We start from the raw sequence: 18824 nt of genomic DNA, 5'->3' as shown, positions 1-18824 counted from the left end.
TTACGGTCTCGGACTACATTTCCCGTAAGGCTTTGCTGGTCTACTCTCCGTGTCACTATCTCCATCCCTGCCCCTCCCCCTCAAACTTGCCTGCTTCCTGCGATTGTGGAGCTCTTAGGGTACGTAGTGTTTCCTTGGAGTCCGACGAGCTCAAGTCTACTGGGAGCTTTGGAGTGGGAGCTCCCTCTTTGAAGCCTCCCGGGCGCAATGTCAAAACAGGCCAAACCCAGACTCAGCGGTGAGAGGACGCCATCTTGTCCGAGGCTGGTCTGGGTCTGGACTACATTTCCCAGAGTGCACAGCGGCCCGACATTACGCCTCTCTTGACGCCGTGGCGAAATCATTAGCTCTGCTAGGACCCGGACGCGACCAGCGGAGGCAGAAGGTGAGGGGTCTGGGAGTCCGGGGCGGGGACGGGGCGTGTCCGGAGCCTCGGGTCTGTGCGCGCAGGCGGGAGCGGGCTGTGGATGTGCGATTCTGAATGTGCCTTTGATTGTGGCTGTGTGACCCAATGTGGGTGCCCGTGAGTGTGCGGTTGTTCCCGCCTGTCTCTAGGGTGCGTGTCTGGTTGTTTTTGTGTAACCATGTGTGATACTGTGTGTTGGGGTATGGGATCCTTGTGGTGTGGGGGTGATACTGCGTGTGTCTCTGTTGTGTATGTTTGTCTGTACGCCTTGTTCCTTGAGGTGTGAGTATAGTTGTAACTGTGTGACCGATGCGGGTGTCTACGCGGTGTGTTTGCAAGGTGGATGTGTAGTCTTGGTTGTGTGACACTGTGGCCGTGTGTGGCACGGTGTGCATTTGCCATTTATGTATGATTGTGTGGTGACTCTGCGTGTGCATTCCTGTTGTGCCCCTTGGCGGGGAGGGGATGTGTGGGAAATGGTGCTTGTGTAAGTGTGTGATGCTATGAGGGCGTGGGGTTTGTGTGAGTGTGACTGTGTGTGTCTCCAGAGTAAATATTCAGGTATGGCTGGGTGACATAAAGTACCAGTGATTGTGTGTGTCCCCCGAGTGGGTGTTTGTGATTATGTAGGGCATTTTGGGGTGTTGGATGGGGAGCCTGTGACCGTATATGGGAGTGGGCTCACAGTGGTATCACAGTGGTAATTTGATTGTGTGACTGAGTGTATCTTCTTAGTGGGATTGTGACTCTGTGTAAGGGTGTGGAGGTGTCTGTGACTATGTGGTTGTGTCTTTGTGGGTCAAGAATGGATGTGTGGCTATGTTTATGTGACATTGTGACCATCCGTGCAGCACCAAGTGTGCCAGTGACTCTAGTGCTCTGACCCCTGCAGAACCTATGAAGCTGGGACAGATTCTGGCCCTGGGCAGTAGTGACCTCAGCCTTTCCCATGATACTGGAATTGGGCAGGATGACCAGTCTTCTCTGACCTCCCTCCTCTGTGTGGTAGGGAAGGGGGGCGATTACTCAAAAATGTCCTGGTCGTTCATAATGCCTTTCTCATAACCCTTCTCCAAGGAAGATGCTATTGAATGTCCAAAAGCTAAGTTCAAGGTGCATCAAGTTTTTTTTCTTCTTTCCCTGAAACCCTTCTTTGGTTTTCAATGTGTGCTTTTCTTTGCTTCTTCTGAAATTTCTTACAACAGAACCACCTCCCCCCACTACCCTTCCCTACCACCCTTTCCCCATTACCTGCTAAAGTAACCTGGTCTCCAGTATTTGCCATAGGAGTTATTTACTGGGTGCCTTAAAAATAGACTGAAAGGCCCATATCCTCCCCCTGCACATCTAATGTTCATTTAAAACTTTTTCTTAAAAAAAAAAAAAAAAAAAAACCTTTTTCTTAACTTTTCATTTTGAATTAGTTTTAGACTTTAAAATGTTACAAAAATAGAATTCTCATATACTCTTTATTCAGCTTCTCCATATATCACTATTTTATGTAATCACAGTACAGTGATCAAAATCAGGAGATTAACATTGATACACCTACTATTAACTAATCTACAAACCTTATTCAGATTTCATCAATGTCCCTTAATGTCCTTTTTCTGGAGCAGGATCCAATCCAGGATTATATGTTGCAGTTAGTTGGTAAGTCTCCTTGGTCTTCCTTGATCTGACATAGTTCTTCAGTCTTTCTATGTCTTTCATGGCCTTAACACCTTTAAAGAATCCTGAACATTTATTTTGTAGATTCTGCAATGTAGAATGTTCCTGAATTTGAAGGCATCTGAAAATTCCTCATTATTAAATTCAGATTATGCATTTGGGGCAAGAATATTCCAAAAGTGATGTGGCCTTCTCAGTGCATCATGTCAGGGAACTTATGAGGTCAATTTGTCACATTATGAGTGATGTTAATTTTAATCACTTGGTTTAAGTTATGTCTGCCAGATTTTTCTACTGCAAAGTCACTATTTTTTCTATTATAGTTAATAAATATCTTCTGGAGAAATACTTTAAGCCTAAGTAAATGTCCTTTTTCTAATCCTGCTTTCACCTACTAGTCTTTTTTTTTTTTTTTGTCCAATTATTAGGTGTCTATCACCTACTAGTCTTTATATCCATTGACGATGCTTGCCTGAAAAAGTTATTACCAGCTGTTTGGGAAATGGTGGGGTTTTTTGTTTCCATCATCCCTTCATTTATTAATGAGAATTTTACTGTTAGAGAGTTTTCTTCTTCTTCATTTATTTATTTACTAAATCATTTCTGTAAGTACGGACTAGAATTTATTCTATAGGTTATAATCCATGACTGTCATTATTTTGTTGCTTAAATTGTCACACATTTGGCCATCAGGAGCTTCTTGAGTTGACTCATGTGTCCTTTCAATATGGCCCCTTTATTCTTTTCTTTTTTTTTTTTTTTTTAGTACTTCCTTATTTTCTGGCATCACAGGGTATTCTGGATTGATATTGTACTTCATTGCCCCAGTCTTGGAATCAACAAATTTCCCGGGGAGCACTGATTTCTTTCATTAGAAGATGATATTTTGAATCCAAGATTAGATATGCTGATTGCTTCTGAGATGTCATTGCTTCCAGGCCCTCTCAGCTATGAAATGTGTGTATCTGCAAACACACGCATCTGTATCTGTATGTATACATATACAGGTAATCCATGAGTTCATCTCCAGTTTCAGTCCAACACCACAGGGTTCATGCTACCCTTCTCCATTTCTTTTTTTTGTAACTCCTTTCTTTGACGGTAAAAAACTTGGCTCTCACTGGTCACAATGTATTTACTTATTTTATTTATTTGCTCAGTCCTATGTAGAAAGTAGTTTAAGAATTGCTGACCCAAACCTCTATACTCCATATAGTTCTTTTTCTCTTTAGTCTTCCATATCAATATATCAGTATCCGTTGATTGTCTCTTCCCATTAGAATTGATCCACTGGGACAGGAACTTGATTTAGTTTTCCTTGTGGCTGGAACAGTGCCAGTTGAGGGAGGAGCCCAGTAAATACAAAAAAATTCCTGACTTCTCTCTCTCTGCCTCCATATCTATCAGATGCTAGAAAATCATATTGATTTTAACTCTTTAATTCATCTCCTTCCTCCTCATTTCCACTGCCACTGTTGTGGGCCAGGCCCTTTTTGTGTGCATGAAAAAGTACAAGCACCTCTCAGTCTTCCTAACTCCAATTTTACTCCTCTTCAAAATAATCTGACCATATTGGTCCTATCACTTCTCTCTTTAAATTCTTTAGTTGCCTTCCATTGTATTAGTGGGTAAAAGCCTAACTTTTAAATATTCAGCCAGTGTTTTTTGGTCACCTTACATCCTCTAGACACTGTGGCAAGTGCTAGTTAGAGTGATGATGAGAACTGTTGGTCCTTGTTCCCACACCTTCACCCCTGCTGTCATCTCCAGCATTATCTGCTTCTAGATTCTAGAGCTAATTAACTTTAAATATAGATTAATTAAAATTAAATAAAATAAAAAATTCAGTTTCTCAGCCATACTAGTCACATTTCAAATGCTCAATAGCCGCATATTGCTATGATATTGATAGCATGGACGTGAAGATTTCTGTCATCACAGAAAGTTCCGTTGGACAGCACTGGTCCCCAGACTACACAAGTCATTCTGAATTATTCTCTGCCCCCAAGACATACAGTATACTTTTGTTTTTCCCATTGTACTTTACTCTGGTCACAATGATCTATGTCACTTTTCTGCCTGTTAAACTTCTCTGATTTTTTAGAGCCCAGTTCTCTGTTTTTCCGGAAATTTTTCTTGACACCATCCCCTGTTGATTAAATTAATCTTCCTTCTGCCCGCTCCCCACCATGGGAAGTTTTTTGCACCTCTCATTAGAATTAGCCTTACAACCCTCCTTTAAACCCTAAATTCTTACTACTTGGGGATGCAGGCCATTCACAGAACTCTAGACTCTGCAACTCCCAGCCCTCATAGTCAGTGAGGAAGTGATGTTCTGCAGGAAAGCAGTTGGGAGTGCTGAGCCAAGAAACCTCTAGAAATTGAGTTCCCACTGAGGTCAATACTCTTGATGTGCAGGTATGCATATAAGATGCCTGTATGACTAGAATTTTCTTGCCCCTGTCCGGTGAGTCCAGCTGGGGATGGAGGCTTTGACAGAGCCTGTCGTATGGGCTCCCCATTTTGGACTTGGAAGGAAGAAATAGAGCTAGTGAGATACCCAAGAGGTTTTGTCTATTGAACCCAGAGAAGCTAGAAGACTTTGTTTAGGGATGTCTTTTACTCCAGGTTTGGCCTGCACAGATGTTCTTTGCTCCTAGCCTGATGGTGCTGTCCTCATCTTTAGGGGTAAAGTAGGTGAGTCTGAGTTATCTTCCCTTGCTGCAATTTGGGAGAAGATGGGATTAGGGTTTAGATCAGCAAGATGGGAGACTGTCTCAGCTGTAATCCCTACTGCTGAGATGCCTGGGTTCTGTGTCAGTGCTGGAGCACATCTACCATGAAACTATCTTATTGCTTTTGAGTTCTTTAGTGTTTAGGAAGGGGCTGGGTTTTGTTAATTCTGTAGTTCTTAATATTAGTGTTTGTGCAGTGGGACAGGGAGAGGGTGGGAGAAGCAGAGCAGGGACAGTGGAAGTACAATTGGTTTAAGGTCATTTATTTGGGAGTGCCAAAACAAGCTCAGTTCATCAGAGATTTACCGCTTCTCCTCCTGTTCTGCTCCTTCAGGATTCTGCATTTGTCCAAGAGAAGAATCCAGAGAAATCAGAGCAGGTCAGATAGTTCTAAAAGCCATGGCCCAGGTATGTTGAAATTTTTTCTATCCTTGGAAAAATCTCTCTTCCGCTGAGATTACATGAACATTTGTGGTGTTCTTGTTTTGTTTTGTTTTGTTTTGTTTTGTTTTTGAGACAAGAATCTTGCTCTGTTGCCTGGGTTAGAGTGCCACAGCATCAGCCTCGCTCGCAGTAACCTCAAACTCCTGAGCTCAAGCAATCCTCCTGCCTCAACCTCCCAAGTAGCTGGGACTACAGGCATGCGCCACCATGCCAAACTAATATTGTCTATTTTTAGTTGTCTGGCTAATTTCTTTCTATTTTTAGTAGAGATGGGGCCTCACTCTTGCTGAGGTTGGTTGGTCTTGAACTCTTGACCTTAAGTGATCCTCCAGCCTTGGCCTCCCAGAGTGCTAGGATTACAGGTGTGAGCCACCACGCCCAGCCCATTTGTTTTCTTTATCCTGAAACTTCTCTGTAACCTGCTCATAGTTCCTCCATTCCAGGGAATAAGTGGTGGTGCCCACTTGCCTTAGTGGCCCTCTCTTCTCCACTGTTATTCACACATGTGTGTAATGTTCTTACCAGAACACCAGTGGAGCAGAAATATATTCTCTTTAGAGAAATATGAGAACCTCTCTCATCACAACCATGGTTGAATAGGGCGAAAGATGAGATAATTTGATCTTTTCCATTGACCTGGGTGGTTTCCTTTCTTTCTTCCATTTTTAAATATCACTCCCTTCTTTAGAAATGATAAAACATTTCACACTATCAAGAAATATATACAGAAACATTTCTATAACTTATAGGTGTGGGCATAAAGAATAATAAAATGAATACTGTCTTAATCCATTTTTGTGTTGCTATAAAGGAATACTTGAGGCTAGGTAATTTATAAAGAAATTTTTCATAATAAAAAGTAAAAAAAAAACCCAAGTCCTTTAATTTACCAGTGATGTATGGGTTTATGGTTTCAGGGATTGGTGACATTCAGGGATGTGGCCATAGAGTTCTCTCAGGAAGAATGGAAGTGCCTGGAGCCTGCTCAGAGGGACTTGTACAGGGATGTGACTTTGGAGAACTTCAGGAACTTGGTCTACCTAGGTAAGGATATCGTATCACACAGGGCCAGACGGGAAGTAAGACACTCAGGGACTACAACAATGGGAGGCTGTTTCCACCTCTGGCCTTAAGAGGTGAAGATTGAAAACAGTGTCACCAGAGATGCCAAGAACTAGAGCCACAGAGAAGGGACCAGCCAGCAGCAGCCATAGCTACCTCCAGAACTCCTGGGTCAAAGGAGGGAGGGAGAGGGGTAAGAAATGCCCTGCACTCTCTCTCCTGTACACTGACCTCCTGCCAGCGCTTTCCATCTGCCAAACCCAATGGGAAACCACAGGGCAAGGCTAATAAAAGTCCTTACAATAAGGACAGATCCAGGGACATCAAGGAATGGGTTGGAGGGGAAGAAGACAGTTAATGGAGAATAATCACCATAGTTTATCTACTTCAGATAATTCAGCATTAGCCTTCTGGACTTTCTGGTTTCTTCATTGTAAATTTCTAGGGCAACTCACATGTTTCTGACTGAATTTCTGCTGTCTATTCCCAGGAGAACTGTTTTGTGCCTTGTCAGATTGGATATGAGCAGTTCCATTGGGCAAAACCATTTTCCTATCATTTGGGCAACCTTCACACCTTCCCTCTCATAATTGCCTCTCTTCCATGATAACCAAGGGACTGGGTTTGAATTTTGGAAGAGTATGATGACGTCCCATTTCTTTCCCTGTAAACAGGACTTTCCATGTCTAAGCCTGCTGTTGTCTCCTTATTGGAGCAAGGGAAGGAGCCCTGGATGACTGCAAATGATATGACAGAACCATGCTGCCCAGGTGAGCGAGGGCTGATCTGATGGGGGAGGTCACTGGGGGTAATAGCTCAGTGGGGGAGTCAACTGATAGCAGTAACTTCAGTTATTGTCAGGAAGAAAAAAATAAAAGCCTTTTAACTATGAAACAATGACTCAAAATCAAAAAGTAACAAAAGACTGATAAATTTAACTATGTAAAAATGAAAAAAACTTGCATATGAAGAACAAAAACAATGCAAAGTCAAAATACAAATGATAAACAGAGAAAATGTTTTGTTTTTTTTTTAATTTTTTATTTTTTTTTTGAGACAGAGTCTCACTGTGTTGCCCAGGCTAGAGTGCCATGATGTCAGCCTAGCTCACAGCAACCTCAAACTCCTAGGTTCAAGCAATCCTCCTGCCTCAACCTCCCAAGTAGCTGGGACTACAGGCATGCGCCACCATGCCCTGCTAATTTTTTCTACGTATTTTTTGTTGGCCAATTAATTTATTTCTATTTTTAGTATAGACGGGGTCTCACTCTTGCTCAGGCTGGTTTCCAGCTCCTGACCTTGAGTGATCCTCCCGCCTTGGCCTTCCAGAGTGCTAGGATTACAGGCGTGAGCCACTGTGTCCGGCCAGAGAAAATATTTGAAACTTACAGCTAATGAGATAATCTTCCTGATGTATAAAAAGTTCTTAAAAATTGAGAAATATCTTCCAAAAGTTAAACAATCACCATCTGATCCAGGAATTTCACCCTTAGGTATATACCCAAAAGAATTGAAAGCAGAGACTCAAACAGACACCAATGCTCATGGCAACATTATTCACAATAGCTCAAAGGAGGAAACAACTCAAATATCTATCAAAAGATGAATGGATGAACACAATGTGGTAGATATATCCAGTGGAATATTATTCAGCCTTAAAAAGAAAAAAATTCTTATACATGCTTCAGTTTGGACACACCTTAAAAACATTATGCAAAGTGAAATAAGCCAGACATAAAAGACCAAATATTGTATGATTCCTCTTATATGAGGTACCTAGAATAGACAAATTCATAGCAACACAAAGTAGACAGAGCTTACTAGGGGCTAGAGGTGGGGACAATGCAGTAATTGTGTAATGGGTACAGAGTTTCTGTTTGGGATAATGAACAAACTGTACAACACTGTGAATGTACTTAATGCCACTGTATTGTACATTAAAAAATGGTTAAAATGGTAAGCTTTATGGTATATATATTTTACCACAATTGAAAAAACATGATAAAATTTAAAGGAAAAAAAAAATAACTGTTACCTCCCAATGCCATTCAAATGTCATCCTCCATATGCAAATAAAAATGAAAAATCCTAAAAGAATGAGAAATAAGCTCACCAAAAGTCCAATAGAGGCCGGGGGCAGTGGCTCACGCCTGTAATCCTAGCTCTCTGGGAGGCCGAGGCAGGCGGATTGCTCGAGGTCAGGAGTTCGAAAGCAGCCCGAGCAAGAGCAAGACCCCCCTCTCTACTATAAATAGAAAGAAATTAATTGGCCAACTAATATATCTAGAAAAACTTAGCTGAGCATGGTGGCGCATGCCTGTAGTCCCAGCTACTCGGGAGGCTGAGGCAGGAGGATTGCTTGAGCCCAGGAGTTTTAGGTTGCTGTGAGCTAGGCTGACGCCACAGCACTCACTCTAGCCTGGGCAACAAAGTGAGACTCTGTTTCAAAAAAAAAACAGGCCGGGCGCTGTGGCTCACGCCTGTAATCCTAGCTCTTGGGAGGCCGAGGCGGGCGGATTGCTCAAGGTCAGGAGTTCGAAACCAGCCTGAGCAAGAGCGAGACCCCGTCTCTACTATAAATAGAAAGAAATTAATTGGCCAACTGATATATATATAAAAAATTAGCCGGGCATAGTGGCGCATGCCTGTAGTCCCAGCTACTCGGGAGGCTGAGGCAGAAGGATCACTGGAGCCCAGGAGTTTGAGGTTGCTGTGAGCTAGGCTGACGCCACGGCACTCACTCTAGCCTGGACAACAAAGCGAGACTCTGTCTCAAAAAAAAAAAAAAAAAAAAAACAACAACACAAAAACAAAAGTCTAATAGAAAAATGGATAAAAGACATCAACGGACAGTTCATAAAAAGTTATACAGGGCCAGGCATGGTGGCTCACACCTGTAATCCTAGCACTCTGGGAGGCCAAGGCAGGCCGATTGTTTGAGCTCAGGAGTTTGAAACCAGCCTGAGCAAGAGCTCAACCTCGTCTCTACTAAAAATAGAAAGAAATTACTTGGACAGTTAAAAACATATAGAAAAAATTAGCCAGGCATGGTGGCACATGCCTGTAGTCCCAGCTACTCGGGAGGCTGAGGCAGAAGGATTGCTTGAGCCCAGGAGTTTGAGGTTGCTGTGAGCTAGGCTGATGCCACGGCACTCTAGCTTGAGCAACAAAGTGAGACTCTGTCATTAAAAGGAAAAAAAAAAGTTATACAAATAAAAATATCACAATTTGACCCATAACAAAAGGAATGAAAATTAAAATTATACTAAAAGACCAGTTTTCAGCTATCAAAAAGCCTGGCAACAAAATGTATTAGAGAGACCATGCGAAACCATCACACAATGCTGATGCAAAATGGTGTGACCATTTTGGAATGAATTTATTACAATGCTCAGTGGATTGCAGAAGTTTTATTTTTCCCTTTAAAGTATATATATGGTTTCACTGGACAGAAGGATGTAGAAGACCTAAAGAAAGAGCATTAAAGAAACAAAACCACTATACATTAGTAGGATGGATGACTAACAATACAAACTCAAGGAAAATAAAACCATCTCAGTACGGTAGTTGAAATGAGACAAAGTAAATACAACCATATATTTAGAAATAAGGAAATGGGTGAGTGGTTTTGGCAGCACTCATTACTATAAATAATTAATTTTCCTGCCCTACTCAGTCATTCCTATCAATATTTAATTTTATTTATAGAATGCTTCATGAATTTGCCTATCATCTTTGCACAGGGCCATGCTAATCTTGTCTGTATTGTTCCAGTTTTACTCTACGTGCTTCTAAAGCAAGCATCCTTATCAGCATTTTAAAATGTTTTGTATTTCCCTAGAACACTCCAGTTACCAACTCATTTCTCTGCTTCCTGCAGATAAAACTGTTAAAAAAAAAAAGTTGTCTAAACTCACTGTCACCAATACTTGATCCACTACTTTAAATTCTTTATGCCTGTCTAAAAAGGCTCTTACCAATGAATCACTCCTGCCAAACCCATGAGAATCTTCGCTCTTATGCAATATTATCAGTAAAGTTGAACATCTCTTCACTTGCGTAACCACCAGGTCACCAAATCTAGCAGATGATTCTCAGTGCTCATCCATGCAGCATGTAACTGCTCCTCTTGCTCAGTTTTCAGTGTTCCCCACTCTCCTGGTAACCCTCCCACCTCACTGACCACTTCTTTTTGGTCTCCAGGACTGCACCCTCCTCCGCCTCCCAATGTCTCAATGCAGGTGGGTCCCAAGGCTCAGTCCGTGGTCCCCTTCACTCCTAGGTGATCTCAACTACTTTTGTGGCTTTAAAAATTATCCATATTGTGATGATATTACTGTTTCTTTTTTTTTTTTTTTTTTTTTTTTGAGACAGAGTCTCGCTTTGTTGCACAGGCTAGAGTGAGTACCGTGGCATCAGCCCAGCTCACAGCAACCTCAAACTCCTGGGCTCAAGCAATCCTCCTGCCTCAGCCTCCCAAGTAGCTGGGACTACAGGCATGTGTCACCATGCCCGGCTTATTTTTTCTATATATATCAGTTGGCCAATTAATTTCTTTCTATTTATAGTAGAGACGGGGTCTCACTCTTGCTCAGGCTGGTTTCTAACTCCTGACCTCGAGCAATCCGCCCGCCTCGGCCTCCCAGAGAGCTAGGATTACAGGCGTGAGCCACCGCTACCGGCCGATATTACTGTTTCTATTTGCAGTCTTACTTTCTACCCTGAGGCCCAGACTTACTTATCGCTCGGCCTACTCAACATCCCAACGTAGATGGGCTAACAGGAAGCTCCAAAATAATATGCCAGAATCAGAATTCTTGTGTTCTTTTTTTCAAACCCACTCCTTTCCTACCTCACCCTATCTCAACATGGCTCCACCTTTTACCAGGCTACTCGGGTCCCCAAAGCCTAGGAGTCATTCTTTATTCCTTTCTTTCCCTTGATAATACATGATAAAAATTTAAGTTTAAACACTAACAGAAGAGAAATATAGAATATAATTTCAAAGCCTTCTGGCACTGTATGAGCTATTATCATATTTATGTTTTCATGTGCTTTTTAGAAATTGTATAATATTTGTGACTTATATAAACCACTTTTTATGGTTATTATATTCATTTTGTCTCCCTATTCACCTGTAGAATTTTCTATTTCTCATCGAAGAGGAGCACAGTTTATATTTACTTTTCTCTTACTTTTCAGACTTGGAGTCCAGGTGTCAGACTTTTCCACAAAAACATATTTTTGAAATAGAGTCATTCAATTGGGAGATAATGGAAAGCCTTAAATGCTGTGATCTTGAGGGCTCCAGTTTTAGAGAAGACTGGGAATGCAGAGGCCAGTTTGAAAGACAACAAGTGAATCAGGAGTGCTATTTCAAGCAAATGGAAATCACCTACGAAAACAAGCCCACCTTCGAGCATCACACATATCACACTCTGCAGCAGAGCAGTGAGACTGGTGAGAAACTGATTGAATGTAATGAATGTGGGAAAGCCTTTAGCCGTGGCTCACACCTCATTCAGCATCAGAAGACTCACACTGGTGAGAAACCCTTTGAATGTAAGGAATGTGGAAAGGCCTTTAGTCGTGCCTCACACCTTATTCAGCATCAGAGAATTCATACAGGCGAGAAACCCTATGACTGTAAGGAATGTGGGAAGGCCTTTGGTCGTACTTCAGAACTTATTTTACATCAGAGACTTCATACTGGTGTCAAACCCTATGAATGTAACGAATGTGGAAAGACCTTTAGGCAGCATTCACAACTTATTCTGCATCAAAGAACTCATACAGGGGAGAAACCCTACGTATGCAAAGACTGTGGGAAGGCTTTTATTCGTGGCTCACAACTTACTGTTCATCGGAGAATTCATACAGGTGCTAGACCCTATCAGTGTAAAGAATGTGGGAAGGCCTTTAGACAGCATTCCCAGCTCACTGTACATCAGCGAATTCACACTGGGGAGAAACCCTATGAATGTAAGGAGTGTGGAAAGGGCTTTATTCATAGCTCAGAAGTTACCCGACATCAAAGAATTCATTCTGGGGAGAAACCCTATGAATGCAAAGAATGCGGGAAGGCCTTCAGACAGCATGCACAGCTCACTCGACATCAGAGGGTTCACACTGGTGACAGACCCTATGAATGTAAGGACTGCGGGAAGGCATTCAGCCGTAGTTCATACCTTATTCAACATCAAAGAATCCATACAGGAGACAAACCCTATGAATGTAAGGAATGTGGGAAAGCCTTTATTCGTGTTTCACAACTGACTCATCACCAGCGAATTCATACTTGTGAGAAACCCTATGAATGCAGGGAATGTGGAATGGCCTTTATTCGTAGTTCACAACTCACTGAACATCAGAGAATCCATCCTGGCATCAAACCTTATGAATGTAGAGAATGTGGGCAGGCCTTTATTCTTGGCTCACAGCTCATTGAACACTATAGAATTCATACTGGTTAGAAAACCTTGAATGTTAGGAATGTATTAATAGAAAAGCCTTTATGTGGAATTCACACCTGGCTCGAATACTGGAAAATTTGTATGTAATTAATGTCAGAAAACTTTCACTTATCACTTCAATTATGGAACAGCAGAGAACTCATACCAAAAGAAAATTCAATACATGTGGGAATTTCTTTTTGCCTGAGTCACTGTTTACTAAACATCAGAGAACTATGCTAAAAAAAAAAAATTAATATGAATGTAGAAAAGCCTCCTATTGCCACTCAAAATGTGTTAAGTTTTGGTGAATCCTAATAGAAAATGACCCTATTAAAAGATTTTGTGGGCCAGGCATGGTGACTCACACCTGTAATCCTAGCACTTTGGGAGGCTGGGGCAGGAGGATCACTTGAAGCCAGGAGTTTGAGACCAGCCTCTATAAAAAAAAAAATAGAAAAAGTAGCCAGGTGTGGTGGCACATGCCTGTAGTCCCAGCTACTTGGGGAGGATCGCTTGAGCCTAGGAGTTTGAGGTTGCTGTGAGCTAAGCTGACACCACTGCACTCTAGCCAGGGTGACAGAGCAAGACTCTGTCTACAAAAGAAAAAAATTGTTGAATGAATTTGCTAATTTCAGGAACAAATTATATTTTTATTACTTGGAAAGGCTGAGTACATTTTGGGGGAGCATTTTTGGTGGTGGTGGAGGTGGAGGAGGCGGTGGTGATGGAGGGCTTCCTGCATGTATGTTTTGTTTATTTTTGTATGTACATAAAATTTTTCTGGGAGGATACACAAGAAACAAATAACATAGAATGGTTTCCCTGCAGAAGAACTCGGACAGTCCCCAGGGAGAGGAAAATCCTGTTCACCCTTATGAATTTTAAACCGTGTGAATTTATGATCTTTTCAGCAACTGGCAGAATAAAGGTCCGGGAGGGAGGTGCAGTGGTTTTGTGCTTGCCACAAGATGGCAGCAGAGTGACACCAAAGCTAGAGTTTGGCCACTGGGAGCAGTTACTCCTCCCCATCCACAACAGGCAACTTCCTGCTGGCTTCCTGCCGAGCTCTTTTCTGAGCAGTGAGCTCTTGGCACAGCGGTGTACTTATTCCCAGAGGCGGGGCGCTGTGGCTCACGTCTGTAATCCTAGCACTCTGGAAGGAAGAGGTGGGGGAGGAACTCTTGAGGTTCGAGACCAGCCTGAGCAAGAGTCACAAACACACATGCGCCTCTACTAAAAATAGAACGACTTACTGAGCGCACCTGTAGTCAGTCCCACACCCCTTCGCTGTAGTCCCACACCCCTTCGCTGTAGTCCCACACCCCTTCCCACCGTTCCTGCTGCCTAGTAGTTTTGTCTGATCCTCAGTGCTGAGTGGACTGCCAGAGACCAGTGACATGGCCTAGCACAGAAAGATGATCTGAACCAATCAGGTTCTCTCAGCATTCTGAATTGCCCCGCAAGACCTACATGCCGTGACCTGTGTGGGCCACGCAAGACCTACATGCAGTGACCTGTGGCCCAGAGGGTCATACACCAAGTAGTCATTTCTTCTGCAAACACCCTACCCACCCCACAGGACTCGCCTCCTGTGCCTGCACTCTGGAGGGTTGCCAGTTGCCTGTTATTTGCCCACAACTCCAGACCAGCTTCAGCCTAGCAAACATCTCTGCTGTCTAGTGACCAAACCACACCTTCTCCAACGGGGTCTAAATCCCTTCCAAGCTTCTCCTAACTTGGGTACCCTCCCTCAACTCTAGGATATTATATAGAATTTCTTTATGTCTTATAGTTACACTTTTATCTTAGTTAATAATTCTTTATATTAAACTTCCTTGTTTAACCTTTTGGGTGGTTTCTATCTCTCGGTTGGACCTACCATTTTGCATTCTCACCAGCAATGTATGAGCGTTACAGTTGTTGCATGTCCTTATCAGCATTTGGTTTGATCAGTCTTTTTAATTTTTGCCATCTAGTAGGCATATGCTGGTATTTTATTGTGATTTTAATTGGCACTTTTCTGATGACAATTGATGTTATGATGTTGGGCATCTTACAATGTGAGTAACAACAGGTTGCCCCAGGAAATTTTTGAATGGATTAATAAAAATTAAGTATAGAAATATTAATTGAAGAACTTAAGCAAAGAACTATTAAGACAGTCTAAACCATGATATTAATTTTGCGTTAGGGAATTTGTGACTATTTAGAATTTTAAGAATTTAGAATATTTAAGGTAAATTGACCTATTCAAATGAAAGGTCGATCTTATAATTCTAATTTAAAATGTGGAATTCAGTTGGTGACTAAGACTTAGTTGAAATCTTACTGTTTATTCAGAGGACTAAGAAGGGAAAAAAATCTTATTGTTTATGTATACTATGGGAACAATTAATGGAATATGAGATTCACGACATTTACAAGTTTATAATTTTAGATTCATAAAACTTGCGTAAGTATTGAGGAAAGAGTCATCTAGTAAATCAGCCTACTGTGGTTCTTAAATGGAAAATCCTAACATATTAAATTTATAAGCATAGTTTGAAAGTGTTAAGGGAATTTAATTAAGTTATAAAAGCCCTCTTTAAAAGAGATTGTTAAAACATTTTAGGCCAGTCACGGTGGCTCATGCCTATAATCCTAGCACCCTGGGAGGCTGAGGCGAGAGGATTGTGTGAGCTCAGGAGACCAACCTGAGCAACAGTGAGACCCTGTCTCTACCAAAAGGAAAGAAAGAAAGAGAAAACAAAACAAAACAAAACAAAAAACCCAGCTGGGCCTTGGGGCATGGGCCTGTAGTCCCAGCTACCAGGGAGGCTGAGGCAGAAGGATCGCTTAGAGCCCAGGAGTTGGAGGTCCAGTGAGTTGCGATGACGCCACTGCACTCTACCCAGGGCGACAGAGTGAGACTCTCTCTCAGCAAAAACAAACAAGGCAACTTAACACCTTTAAAATTAAAAATAAATAAATAAATAAATAAACAAACAAACAAACAAATAAATAAAATACACCAATTTAAAAAAAAAGGAGTGGAGGAGATAAATGAAAAACCCTATCATGGTGATAATCGCTGAAGCGTGTGATGGGTCCTTTTTATGGGGAGTCATTATATCTTTCTCTTGGCTTTTGGCCATGTTGAAGTTTTCTGCCATAAAACGGAAATAAACTAAATATAAAAATATTTGATATATGAACCTCACCTCTAGAAAACATTGGCTCTTGTTTTCCCTGTGTTAGCTTAGTTACGTTCTCAGAAGCGCTCACTTAAAGCTCTCAGCAAACCTCTAAGGAAGATTCTGACTTAGCCCCTCACGGTTCATCTTTTTCTTTTTTGGTACAGACCGGGCCTCACCCTTGCTCAGGCTGGTCTCGAACTCCTGACCTCAAGCAATCTCCCGCCTTGGCCTCCCAGAGTGCCAGGGTCGCGGGCTGCGCCACCGCGCCCGGCCGCCCCCTCGCGTGCCAGGGCTCAGAGCGCGCTCACTCGCCGTGTAGACGGATCGAGCAGTTGGGCCCCCTGTGTAGCTGCGGCCTCGCCCGCTGTCCCGCAGCGACCCGCGGGGACAGAGCAGGTAAGGAGATGTCCGCAGAGACAACGCGCCGAGGTCGTCCCCGCGCGCACCGACAGGCGTTCGGCGAAGAGGAGCGCTGGGCGCCGCCCGCGCGGGCCGGGTTGGGACGTGGTCTGCGCGAGCCCAGGGACAAATCCCCTTCGCGGAGCTCCGGCCCGGCCCGGCCCGCCAAGGCCGCGTCCCGCAGCTGTCGCAGCTGTCGTGCTGCGCACTGCGACGGGCGTGGCCTGGGCTCCCGGGAGGGAGGGCACTGCATGTCCTTGGGCGGAGAGGGGAGGTGACTCGGCGACGAGGAGGACGAAGAATGAGGGCCCTGAGGGTGAGGCCCCTGCGGACTGGGCCGGGCCGGGCCCTAACACGGAAGCCCTGGCCCCAACACCAGGCTCCCTAAACGTCCCCGCATCTGGGGACCTGGGACCTGGACCCTGAGCCCCTTCAGGGTTGGGGACCCCTGCCCAGCAATCCAAGCCTCTGAGACCGCCGGGGACCCCTGACGGGGCCCAGAGCCCCAGGTTTAACCCTCTTCCCTTCATCCGGACCTCCCTCAACGTCTGGGGCCTGGACACTGGGACCCTAACACCCCTGCCCTCCCGGGACTTCGTTCGCAGCCTGGACACTCCCGAGGGTCCTGCGGTTCAGCCCAGTTCAGTCCAATTCATCCCCGGGACCTGGTGTCCTCCTGTTAATCCCGGAAACCCTCCTTCTCGTCCCCGGCCCCCAAATCTCAGGACTGGGACCTTTCCAGAACCTTCTAGATAACCTCCAGGCCAGACTCTCTAGGGGAGCTGCTTTCTTTTGGCCATTTCGTGACCGGAGCGTCCTTCCCACTCACGCTGGCAGTTAGAGTCTTGTCTTTGAGACGCTTGCCAGGGATAGGACGGTCCCCACGTCGAGGCCTCAGACCGGCGGGGTCCCCCAGCAGGACCCACCTGGAGAAACCCGTGCAGGTGTCTCCAATGCCCACGCACCTCCCACCCCCGCAGGTCTCCCAGGCGCTGGTCCGCTCCTTCAGCTCCACCGCCCGGAACCGCTTTGAGAACCGAGTGCGGGAGAAACAGAAACTCTTCCAGGTAGGCAGAGCAGGGGCGCGGCGCGGGGAGGACGGGGCAGGCGGAGGATGCGCTCAAAGGAGCAGCCAGCGCCCCTTTCTCACCCGACACCCCCACACCCAGGCGGACAACGACCTCCCGGTGCACTTGAAGGGCGGGGCGACAGACAACCTCCTGTACCGGCTCACCATGGGGCTGTGTCTCGGTGGTGAGTGCCCGCCGGCCGGCTGGCGTCAGGGCTGGGGCTTGGGGGAGGAGTGACTAGCGTCGGGTTGGGGGGTGGCACTTAGGGAGGGGGTTGCCCGCCAGGCACCCACACCCCAGGGTGGGGTGTCTTACCTCTCGGATGTTCACCTGGATTTGTCCGGCGCCATTTTTGCAAGAGATTTGAAAGTACCTGGAGCACCTGAGCTGGCCAGGTTTGGGGACCAGACTGGAGTCGGAGCTGGCGTCCCAGGAGGGGAGCTGGGCTAGTAAGGGGTCTGGGGCCCACCCAGGCAGGACTTGGGGAGAAAGCTCCCAGCCTGGTCTAGGTCAACACCAGCGGGTTCCCCACCTGGAGTCCCGTTTGGGAAGGGAGCTGGAGCCGGAACTGGAGCTAGGATCTAGGCTGGGGGCTGGGGAGCTTGCAGAGGAGCTTCAAAGCCCGGGATGAGATTGAGGAAGGGGATTAGGGTCTCATTCTGTATCCTCCACCTCCCCTGCCTAGGAACTGCCTACAGCTTGTACTTCCTTGGCTGGGCCTCCTTCCCTCACAATAAGTGAGACCAAGAAGCCTGAAGGACCTCAGGGACTTGGACGAGCATCAATAAACACTGACCTCTGTACGTGTGTGCGTGTGCCCCGTCAAGCCCATCCTCCCACCAGCCTGTCGGGACCTCCACCCTGTGGACAGCCCACGGCCGCAGCCCTTGGTCCCTCATGCAGGACCAGAGATACACTCCTAGGGTGTTGCTGCCTCTCAGCCCTCTGCTGGGGACCCCAGCCAGCACCCCTGGGCTGCCCCCCAGGGCCTGGGGACATGGCATGGTGCCCTGGTGACACAGAGGCTCTGTAACTAGGCGTGGCGGCGCTCCCCCTGCAGACGCTCCAGGGTGGGACGGAGGACTCTGCACATGGTCCACAGAGGCAGAGGCAAGTGAGAGACTGACTCAAGGACTAGAGCTGCAAGGGAAGCAAACGGCCTGGGGGACAGGGTGGCATTGAGACCTCCTGCCAACCTGAGCTCTGGGAGCAGAAGCCGAGATCACCTGGGCTTCGGGTCTCAGCCCTACGGGATCTCAGCAAGAACGAGGCTATGGCTCAGCTAAAATCCAGTTCCAGAAAAAACTGCAGTAAAGGACAAAGAGATACGCAGATCCAGCCCTGGGGTTAAACCGGCCACCCCACCTCGAACCCCTCCCTGGGACCCAGAGTACCTCTTCCCCAGA

General features: G+C 45.2%; 2 protein-coding genes and 1 non-coding gene across 5 annotated transcripts; 2 read left to right on the top strand and 1 right to left on the bottom strand.

Annotated features, from left to right (window-relative positions):
* Nucleotides 1-106: 106 nt before the first annotated feature.
* On the top strand, nt 107-12972 carry ZNF565 (zinc finger protein 565). Of its 3 annotated transcripts, XM_012774927.2 has the most exons (6): nt 107-385; nt 4706-4774; nt 5147-5220; nt 6174-6300; nt 6993-7088; nt 11521-12972. In XM_012774927.2, exons 3-6 carry the CDS (start codon nt 5212-5214, stop codon nt 12789-12791), a joined length of 1503 nt encoding a protein of 500 aa, XP_012630381.2. In that variant the 5' UTR covers nt 107-385; nt 4706-4774; nt 5147-5211; the 3' UTR covers nt 12792-12972. The 3 variants fall into 3 exon arrangements, with proteins under 3 accessions (XP_012630381.2, XP_012630385.2, XP_075849150.1); XM_012774931.2 differs by lacking the exon at nt 4706-4774; XM_075993035.1 differs by lacking the exons at nt 107-385; nt 4706-4774; nt 5147-5220 and having other exon boundaries at nt 5309-6300.
* Nucleotides 10017-10118, bottom strand: LOC142861457 (U6 spliceosomal RNA). The gene has a single exon (XR_012912686.1). It is a non-coding gene; the product is annotated as a U6 spliceosomal RNA (small nuclear RNA).
* A 3588-nt stretch (nt 12973-16560) lies between the features above and the next one.
* COX7A1 (cytochrome c oxidase subunit 7A1) lies at nt 16561-18221 on the top strand. Its single transcript, XM_012774951.3, has 4 exons — nt 16561-16664; nt 17329-17415; nt 17518-17602; nt 18104-18221. The coding sequence occupies exons 1-4, from the start codon at nt 16650-16652 to the stop codon at nt 18157-18159; spliced, it is 243 nt and encodes an 80-aa protein (XP_012630405.2). The 5' UTR covers nt 16561-16649; the 3' UTR covers nt 18160-18221.
* Nucleotides 18222-18824: the final 603 nt, after the last annotated feature.

This window comes from Microcebus murinus, chromosome 16 (genome assembly GCF_040939455.1).
Source record: "Microcebus murinus isolate Inina chromosome 16, M.murinus_Inina_mat1.0, whole genome shotgun sequence".
NCBI classification, from domain to species: Eukaryota; Metazoa; Chordata; class Mammalia; order Primates; family Cheirogaleidae; genus Microcebus; species Microcebus murinus.
Note: the sequence above shows the minus strand (reverse complement) of the source record. Positions and strands in the feature narration are given on the sequence as shown.